This window comes from Canis lupus, chromosome 10, assembly GCF_003254725.2.
Source record: "Canis lupus dingo isolate Sandy chromosome 10, ASM325472v2, whole genome shotgun sequence".
NCBI classification, from domain to species: domain Eukaryota; kingdom Metazoa; phylum Chordata; class Mammalia; order Carnivora; family Canidae; genus Canis; species Canis lupus.
Window position 1 is genome coordinate 65,818,162 of NC_064252.1, and position 9,912 is coordinate 65,828,073.

General features: G+C 55.9%; 1 protein-coding gene across 2 annotated transcripts in view; it reads right to left on the reverse strand.

The window, feature by feature from the left end:
• Positions 1-4,350, reverse strand: part of SPRED2 (sprouty related EVH1 domain containing 2) — a 115,242-nt gene extending 110,892 nt beyond the window's left edge. The window contains exon 1 of one of the 2 annotated variants that reach the window (XM_049115590.1): positions 3,795-4,350. In XM_049115590.1, coding sequence (XP_048971547.1) covers positions 3,795-3,820 — 26 coding nt within the window. In that variant the 5' untranslated portion in view covers positions 3,821-4,350. The remainder of the gene's footprint in view (positions 1-3,794) is intronic. The other variant, XM_025469556.3, reaches the window with a different exon arrangement.
• Positions 4,351-9,912: the final 5,562 nt, after the last annotated feature.

Below are 9,912 nucleotides of genomic sequence, written 5' to 3' on the forward strand. Positions count from 1 at the left end.
GATCAAGCCCCGCATCGCATCATCGGGCTCTGTGTTCAGCAGCGAGTCTGCTTGAGATTCTCTGCCTCTGTCCCCGCATCACTCTTGTGTGCACACACACCCTCTAAATAAATAAAATCTTAAAAAATAAAATATAAATGGGGCAACTCCTTCATAGGATTATTTGAAAATGAACAAGCTGAGCCTGTAAGAAACATATCCCAGGGCCCTGCTAAGAGCCAACACCAGACACCTGTTCTATGCTTGGTGCTCAACAGGAGGCTTCACATGCTATCTCATTTAATTTTCACAGCAACTCCATGAAACTGGTAACATTCATTCCCATTTCATTCACTCCGTTAAAACCAAGGTGATAGGTAAGTAACTTGCCTTAGATCAGAAAGTGAGCAAATGGCTGAGCCCTGAGCCTTAATGTACATTAAATGCATTTAACTCAGGATCTTTAATTGGCACCTGGCTGAAAGGACAGTTGTAAAAGACATTTTCAGGCAATTGGGCTGAATGTTAAAGACAACAGAATGATTCTTAATTTTGTGAAGTGTGATGATAGTACTATGGTTTCATGGAAGAGTATTCTCATCTTTTGGAAAAGTATGTTCAAGTATTTAAATATAAAGCATTCTGATGTTTAATTTCTTTGAAATGGTTCAGCAAAAAAAAAAAAAAAAATTAAGGGAAGACCTTCCAACATTAGGAAAAACATGACTAAGGAGGAAGCTACAAGTCCATTCTCAGCAGGATATGTCTTGCAGAGAGGTTTATGAGCGCAACAGAATAGCTAAATGGTAGCCCCATGTTTTCTGAATTAAGCTCATGTGAGAAGAGTTCCTTCATTTTGTCAACAAATTTCCAAATCATTCAAGAGCCTAATCAAATGCTTTAAAGATACAGACAAAATGCCTTCAGAGGAGACCGGTCAGAGTCTTCTCTATATAGAAGCTACATTTTAGGACAGTTGGCAGAAAGAGGAGATAAGCTTTCCTGAGCTAGCATATGTTTATTAGAAAAGTTTTAAATCGACATGGAAAAGAGCATTAAGATAAAATATTTATTAGTTTTTAAAATTCGGCACAATTTTGCCAGTTGCAAGATTCTGACTTCTTGTACTCTGATGCTAAATGTATTTATTACATTTCTGTACCATTTAGCAAAAAACTTAAATATATATGGACTCTCAAAAAAAAAAATCTATTATACCTAAGACATAACTGTAACTCCCAAAGGTCTCCAATTTGAGGTCACCAAATCTCTTTATATGAAACACACCTGGTCTACTTCCAAAAGGTTATCTGCAGGACCCCAAACATAAAGCCATTAGAAGAGAAAATAAAAGATCAAAATTCATACTAGAGGAGAAATAAATAAACCTAGCAAAAACCTAGGCTAACTATGACCACTGTAATCCAGTAATAATTTTAGCTCTGAGCTTCCAGACAATGGTTGCAAAAAAAAAAAGGGGGAAAGGAAAAAAAAAAGAAACCCAACGACAACAAAAAGGCAATCACAGCAAGCTCTGCAATCCAGAGAGAAACCTTCTTCCAGGCACTAATGTTTAAAAGGCATTTTTCAGATGGGTCATTACATAAGAACTTGAACAATACAATGGACAGTGTCCACAAACGGCAGTTAACAGCCCATGCAGCCCGTGTTCTTACCGGCTTACATTTCACGTCTCATGCCAAGGTCATTACATTAAAAGTAATCCCAGGAAGGCCATTTCTGCAGTAGGCTAAGGCGCTACAGCTTTCTGATTAACTGAAACCAGAACCTGTCCTCAAAACCCACTGTCTCAACTGGGCTTCTGACAGCAGTGGGGCAGCCAGTTCCAAGCTCAAGTGCTCTGAAAGCATGAAATAGAGGTAGTCATTTCTTGCTCATGATCCCACCCCAAATCCTTTTGCTTTGGCTGTCAGATGGGGTAGGACGCAAAGCTGCCATGCTGCAGTGAAAAGGGAGAGGCCGGACCAGTACTCCCAAGGGAATAAAGCCAAGGACCCCAGCGCAGGGCTAGTGGAACCAATCTCCAACACGAATCCCAACGTCCAGAGCAAGGCCACCGTCCCTCCCTGCTATTACTGCTATTTGCGTGTGCAGGGACAAAGGAAGACCCAGAGAAACACTGGCCTATTCGTCCAGTCGGAAGGGAACAAGGCCCAGCAGCATATCTCTTCCTCCCAAAAGCAACTTTTCCCCCCCCCATTTTACAGTTTCAAAATGCAGTGTATGAAGGCAAAGGCAAAAAAACGTTTTAAAAAAGATCAACAGCGGTGGTGGCATCGCAGCGACATGCGCTCCAGGCAGGCTGGTCCCCAGCGGCAGGTGTCTTAGCAGACCAGGGGTAACTGCAGTCCAACATCCCCGGGGGGGCGGGGGGGGGGGGTTGGAGGGGGGGGACAAGGGAAGGCAAGTCCCTTTGCCCAAACACCCACCCTCTCCCGCCCAGCCTGGCAACAGCAGACGCCAAAGGATAAAGGGGCATTTAAAAAAGAAAGAAAAAAAAAAAAAAAAAGTAGATTCTTAAGAGTAGAGCACAGCATTCGGTCACCTGCTGCAAGAGAAGCCCTCCGGGTCACCCAGCCCTGAGTCACTTCCCCCCTCGGCACGGTCCAGGCTCGCAGGAGCAGAGGCCCCCGCAGCCCCCACGGCCCTGCGCCCCCGCGCCGCCCACGGCTCTGCGCCCCAGCCCGCGCCACTGCTACCTTCGCTAAGGGCAGCTCTGAATGAAAGGAGCCGAGGCAGGCTCCGGATTTATGAATGTGCAGGGGAGGAGGGGAGGGATATCATGTGACAATAAAGGAGAGCGTCTTATTCACAAAAAAAAAAAAAAAAAAGTGGCTGGTGGCGGGCACAGCCACTGAGCAGCGGGGACGGCCGCCGAGCGCTGACCGCTCGGACCCGCGGCCGACGACCTCAGGCGCCGGGCCCAGGAGCCCGGCCTCGGCTCCCCCTGCACCGGGGCGCCCCGGGCGCGGGTGGGAGGACGGCAGCTCCGACTCCGCGACCGCGAGGCTGCAGGAGCCTCACCTCGGCCCGGGGCTGGGCGAGCGAGCCCGCGGGGGGCGGCGGGCCACCCGGGGGCCCCCCAGCCGAGCGCCCCGAGCACCGCTCCCTGGGGCCCGCGGGCCGGGCACGCACCCCTGCACCCCCTGCACCCCGTGCACGCGCGCACGCCGCCCCGCCCGCCCCCGCAGCCCCCGCCTCGGGTCCGCCCCCCCACCCCGCGGGGCGCCCGTCCCGAGCCCCAGGGCGCGTGCACACGAGCTCACACGCGCCGCGGGACCCCTCCGGCCGCTCCCCCGCCGCGCCGCGCCCCGCCCGGGGATCCCCGGCTCCCGCAGGCCCCCCGCGCGGCCCGCGCCCCGTCCTCCCTCCGCTCCGCCGCGTTGTTTTTTTTTTTTTTTTTTATGAATGAAAATGTGGTATGCAAATGAGAGCGATTCAAGAAAAACGAAATGGCGGAGCCCGGGCCCCCGGTGGGCTGCCTGCGGGACCGGGGATGGGGATGCGGATGGCGGGACGGGGATGGGGAGGGACGGGGATGGGGGGCGAGCGGCGGGGCGGCAGCCGCGGAGCCCCCACGGGAAAACCCACCGGCCCCGGGGAGCCGCAGCGGGGGTGCCCGGTCCTTCCGCCCCGGCCGCGGGAGATCTGGGGGGGGCGCCCCGAGGTCACCCGCGCGCCCTTGGCCGCGCCGCCCCTCCCCGCTCGGCGGGCAGGGGGCAGGCGCGCAGCCCACGCCAAGTCCACCCCACGCTGCGCCCGCGGGCACGCTCCCGCCCCGCAGCCGAACTTACTCGTCCGGGTGTGTTTCTTCGGTCATTTTCCTGTTCACCTCGACGCCTGTCCCGCGGCGGGCAGCCCGGCTCCCTTCATCTTCCTGCGCGCTCAGCCCCGGCTTCACATCTCCGGAGACCGCCCGGTGGGGCTGGGGAGGGGGCGGCGCGAGGGGGCGCGCGGGGGCGCGAGGGGGCGCGGAGGGGGCGCGCGCCGCGGCGCCCGGGGCCCGGCCGGAGGGGCTCGGGGGCTCGGCCCGGGCGGAGCGGGAGCGCCCCGGGCAGCGGACGGCGGCGGGGGAGTCAGAAAAACAAGCGCGCCGTGCACGGCGGGGGCTGCGGGGGCCGGGGGAGGGCCGGCCGCGGGCGGGGGCTCGGCCCGGGGTCGCCCCCGGGGCCCGGGCCAATCACGGTTCCGGGGAGCGGCCGGCGGCCGGGGGAGGTGCGCCTGGGAGGCGGTGCAGGGCGCCCCGTCCGAGCCCCATCTCCCGACTCCGCCGATTTACTCCATATTGGATTCTCACCGCCGCCAACAGGAGGAGGAAGTAGGGCGGAAGCGATGACGTCTTCCCAGCGGCCAGAGGTGGTGGAGTGCAAAAAAGCTTCCTACTTGCGACCGAAAAAAAAAAAAAAAAAAAAGGGAGAAGAGAGAGGAAAAAAAAAAAAAAAAAAAAAAACTTTGACCCGCCTACTGAGCATGCCCGGCTTCCTTGCCCCCTCCCTCCCGGCTGGCGCTCCCGGAGGAGCCGCGGAGCGGAGCTGTTTGTGCGGCGTCTGCCTGGCTCCGGATCCCTGCCGGACGACGCTCCGGGTTTTGAGAAGCCCGGGAGGAGGGAGGAGGCGGGAGGGAGCCGAGGGCTCGCGCACATCTGGCTCCAGTTTGGTTCCCTCCCTCCATCCGAACCCCTGGATTAACGATGGTGGGGGGCGGGGGCGGAGGCGCGGAGTTCAGGGGAGGCCCCAGGGGTGCTCGGGCTTGGAGGACCAGCTCCCCCGCGCTGCGGCGGGAGGCGGGGGGAGGCGGCACAGGTGTTTTTGCCAAGGTTCCGAATGGCAGAGGCTTTTCAGTTTCTCATGAATCTTGTGATTTTTTTTTTTTTTTTTGTCTTGCTAGAGGAGTGGACATTGACGAGGAATCGATATTTGTACTTAAAAAAAAAAAAGGTAACTCCAACACAGCTCAGAAATGCAAATGCATTTCAGTAGAAATGATGGGCTTCCTTGGGTTAAAAGGTGAGCCCAAATACATTTTAAAAATTACTTAATAGGGATCCCTGGGTGGCGCAGCGGTTTGGCGCCTGCCTTTGGCCCAGGGCGCGATCCTGGAGACCCGGGATCGAATCCCACGTCGGGCTCCCGGTGCATGGAGCCTGCTTCTCCCTCTGCCTGTGTCTCTGCCTCTCTCTCTCTCTCTCTCTCTCTCTCTCTCTCTCTGTGTGACTATCATAAATAAAGAAAAAAAATTAAAAAAAAATTACTTAATAAACCTCTCTCGTGTTGGAGGATGGCCCTTCGAAGGCCCCAGTTACTGGGCCATAGGTTACCAGTCCGGTGGGCTTTGGCACACTGGATACCCCCTCTCCCTACCTTTTGTCTTTAAATGATGTGTCTTGTCTTGGCTCAGGTCCATGAGCTGGGTGGGCCCATGTTCTCCAAAGCAGCACTGTCTGGGCAATGGACAGGGCACCCAACCTGTGCAGTTAGTTGCACAGGGATCTTAACTTGGTTTGACATTCTGCTGTTGCAGTTTTGAAATTCTTTGCGGTGTTGGAACAAGGGGCTCCACGTTTTTACTTTGCAGTGGGTCCCACAGATGACATAGTTGTTTAGTGCTTCTTCCTGGGGGTCTTGCTAGATAGAGAGCAAGAAGTACAGTCCCTGCCCCTTCCTGCTCTCCAAGCACAGTAGACATTGCACCCTACTGAATATGCCAGGAGAACGTGCAGAGATTTTAACCAAGTAGCAGCCATTGAACAAATTAAGAGATTAAATATGCGTCTCAAATGTAGTATACCTAAGGTGTATACTACAATTGTAGTATACCAATATTTGCATTTGGAGAGCCACAAGTGTTCCAAAGATAGTAACAGTATAACAGTCAAGGAGAAACTAGTGGTTTACCCTAGGCCTCATGCCTATCAAAACCATGATCTTTGTGGACATGTAGAGGGGTTCACCTGCCTTTGATACTGAGTGCTGGTGTGTAGTGCTGAAAAGGGAACTAGACAGGGAAGGAATGCCTAGGTTTGGTTTTTCCCTAGCAGCCTTGAGCCCTTGACTGAGACTTTTAGCACTGATTTCTTCAGTTTCTTTATAAAACAGGGATAACAAGGCAAGTCTTGTCTTCCTTGGGTTTTGAGGCCATCGAGAGTTTATGAGAAAGCAGTGAACAAAGGCTAAGGCATCTCTCCAGCTCTCACCTTTGGTCATTGCTTTTCTCCTGGAGGAGCTGAAAGAGATCCCAGTCATTCCTGAACTTCCAGGGACAGACATTTGTCCGTGTCAGAATTATCCACCCAATTGGCATCTGTATGGCTCCACCCTCCAGTTTAAGGAGGCAAGGTAGCAATAGTGGCAGTTTAAGGAGGCAGTTTAAGAGTGACCGAATGGCAAGGGGGCAGGTGAAATGATGATTAATTCGTGCAGGTAGGTAAGCGAATCCGTGTCATCGCCACTCATTCCTCCAGCGCCCTGCTAATAGCAGTGAATGACTGGCCCAGATGGCAGACCGGACAGCCAGAGGAGCGAAGGAAAACATTCTAAGGTCCAGGAGTCACCAGCAACGCACTTGGATGCCCTGATGCCAGATTCCATCAGGTCCTTTGGTTTTCTGAGCCTTGGGTACAACACTTGTAGTGACAGGAGAACACCCACAGCACAGGGTAGCTGGGAAGAATAAATGGCTACTGTGTTAATAAGCAGCACACTGCAAATACATTCATGGCAACCCTTTCTCCTCCCCGGCCCATTGTATCATTCGGTGCTACCCCCCCCCTTCACTTTCGTGTTCCTCTATAAAGAAACCCTTCCAGTTCTCTCCTGCCTCGTTCATCATCCAAGAGGGGCTTTTTAAAATGGAAACGTTCTCAGCAAGTCACCTCCTGGTCCTCCCCCATCAATTCTTGTGACTCCTGCGGCTCCATACAATAAATGGCGATGTGGGGCGAATAACTCTGATACGTGTTTATTGATCTGAATTCGGGGGGGGGGGCGGTTTACCAAAGTCTACGGAGTTTGCTGCCAGGATAGCGGGTACCACGGATTTAGGGCTTCCATTTAATGACATTGCTGGAAGAGCTAAATACCCACATCCGTGTCCCCCCCCCGCCCCCACCCCCACCGGCCCAACAGGGGACGCGCAGCTCTGCACACGACCTCGGAGCGAGGTCGCACAGCCTCAGCAGCGGAGTCGATCTTCCCGCGGCTGCACGCACAGCCCCGAGCCCCGGCGGGACCCCCGCCTCCCGGCCCCGGGGGGGGGGCGGGGCGGGGCAGCACCCCCCCCCCCCCGCGGCTCCTTCCGCCGGCCGCCCGGAAAGCCCGGAGCGCGGAACCGGAGCGCCCCTCGGCGGCCGCGGATCGGGCATGCTCAGTAGACGCGCAGGGCCGGACCCCCCGCTCCCCGCCGGCCGGAGCGGGCCTCCCCCCCGCCTCTCTCCCGGTCTCGCGCCCTGCGCCCCTGCGCCCCTGCACCCCTGCGCCGCGCCACCGCACCCCACCGGGGCTCGGGCTGGGGCCGCGAGGGCAGGTCTCCCCGGGGTGGGGCTGGGAGTGGGATCCGGGAAATCCCCGCCCAGCCCCCCAGCCCCCGGCCCCCCGCCTCGGGGCGCGCGCGGGGCGGGGGCGGGGGCGGGGCGGGGGCGACCGCGCTGCGGGGAGGTCCGTGCGGCCCCGCCCCCGCCCCTCCGGTGTTTCTCAATGAGCGGCGCTCCCAGGCGCTCCCGCCGCGCGGGGGTGGGGATCCGCGGCTCGGGGTATCAGTTCCTTCCGGTCTGCCCGGAGCCCGGCCCCGCGTGCGGCTCCGCAGCGCCCCGGCGCCTTTCTGCGGGTGAAGCGGGCGGCCGTGTGCCCGGCGGGTACGAGCAGCCCAGCTGTGCGCCCCCGACCCCCGAGGCCGGCCGGCCGGCAGGAATGGAAACCCAAGCTCTCGCAACGGAGGAGATGATGCAAACTTAGAAACTGACCCGGCGCCCGGGAATGAGCCCCCCCCCCCCCCGCGCGGGGCGTCCCAGCCCGGGCATGAATGGCTGGAGCCGGATTGCATAACCCACGCGGTATAAATAGCCGCGGGCCGGGCTCGGTGCCCCGGCGCGGCGCACTCCCGGCTCCTGCTCCCTTGCTGCGCGGCCGGGATCTTAAGTGGCGGAGATGACAGGCCCTTGTCCCTGCCCCCCTCCTCCCTTGGGGTCACATACTACGAAGGACACGCCAGCCTCGCTGCTTTCCGAGGTGTAGGAGACAGGCTCAATGGCAGGTGCGGCGGGCAGCACCTGTGTGCGCGTGGGGGGCGCAGCGGGAGGCAGAGAAAGCAGGGACGAATGAGTGACAGGCCTGGGCAGCCTTCTGGTCGAGAAGATGTAACCGCATAGGGTTAGCCTCTGGAGTTTCAGTTTACACCTCCATCAGCCTCGGTTTCTGAGCCGATGATTCAAAGGGTCTTTCGGCGGTGGGTTGTGGCCGCTCGCTCCCCCGACCTAGGCCGCCGCCTCTGGAGAAGTGCAGCTTCATTCAGCAGAGCTGGTTCCCTCTCCCCTCTGAGGCTGCAAACATCCCCGACAGTTCAGAGCCCTGGGGACCTTTGAGGCTGGGCGGGGGTTAGTGCGACTAGTCTGTTTAGCCATTCTCCAGTTCTAGAACCCTTAGAAGACTCAGCTGTGTCCAAGTCGGAGGAAGTATGAAAACCCATTCTTTGCAACAAATATTTCACAAATGTGTGGTCATTTTAAAAATGAAAGTATGCAGAGGGTTTCCCCCCCTTCTCTTAAAAAAGTTTCAACTTATTTTCCCAAAGTAAGAATGACCAGTGCTTTGCCAATGGGTTTCTGGCATGCCAACAGCAATAGTCAGGCTCAGTATTTTTCAAATTGTCCTCCAGACTGCACTCAAAGTGTGAGTAGTCTGAGGCAATGGGGATACAGAAATGAATGAACCCAGGGAGTTGCCATCTGGGGGTTAAATCCCTTGGGATTTAAGGCCTGTCAAGAAAACCCTCAGGGCAATGGAGTACCCCTCCAAAACCACAGAGTAAGCTAGAGAGAAAGCAGAGGTCCAGGAAGGGAAGGGGTATTTGAGCTGGGTCTTGAAGGAGGCTGAGTGTTGATTAGATAACTGGGAGTAGGGGCCTCCAGAATAGCCCAGGGAGCACAAAGGTGCAAAACAGTGTGGGGGAGCAGGGGAGTAACAGGACCTTGAGAAGGCTAGGAGCCAGGTCAGGGAGGCCACATGGGCCGCGCTGAAGGACCTTGGACTCTCCTGAAGTCCTGGAACCTTTGTAGCCGGTTCACAGCTGATCTTTGTCAGTCCCGGTTCTTTGTAGTGGCCTCATAGTTATGCAAATGTGGGGCAAGTGGACATTCATTGTCCTAGGATTTAGGGTGCAAAACCACATTCACAAACTGATAGCCCCTGGGCCACTTAAGGCCCCAGACAAGTTTTGTTTGGCCTGCTTTAAAGAAAAAAGAAAAAAAAATAGCAAGCTAACAGTTCAAAATCAGAATATTTTGCATAAAAATCAAGATTTTTGGCTCCTGAAAAAAACTCCAAAGATGCAGCAACCGTGACTGCCCAATTCCTGCTTGGTAACAATTTATTGTCTGGGGTGGCCGCTGCCTTGTCTGTCAGGCTTCTGGCTCCTAGAAGCGTTTGTGGTTTTAACCTCTACGTGAAAGAAACTTTTATGACTGGATCAAGGCCCCTCTCTGAGACCCCAAGGAGGCAGAACTTGTCACTGGGTGCAGCAGTTTGCATGAGGAGCCCTGGGGCCTCTTGAGGAGGAAAGATACCAATTTCCCAATCTCCTGCCCCAAGACTCTGTATAGAGAAATTGGATGAATCTTAGGGACTTTAATGTGATTAGGGGTGACAGGTGGGGGAGGGGAGGAGGGGTTGGTGCCCCAAGATTCAGAGACACAACTGACAG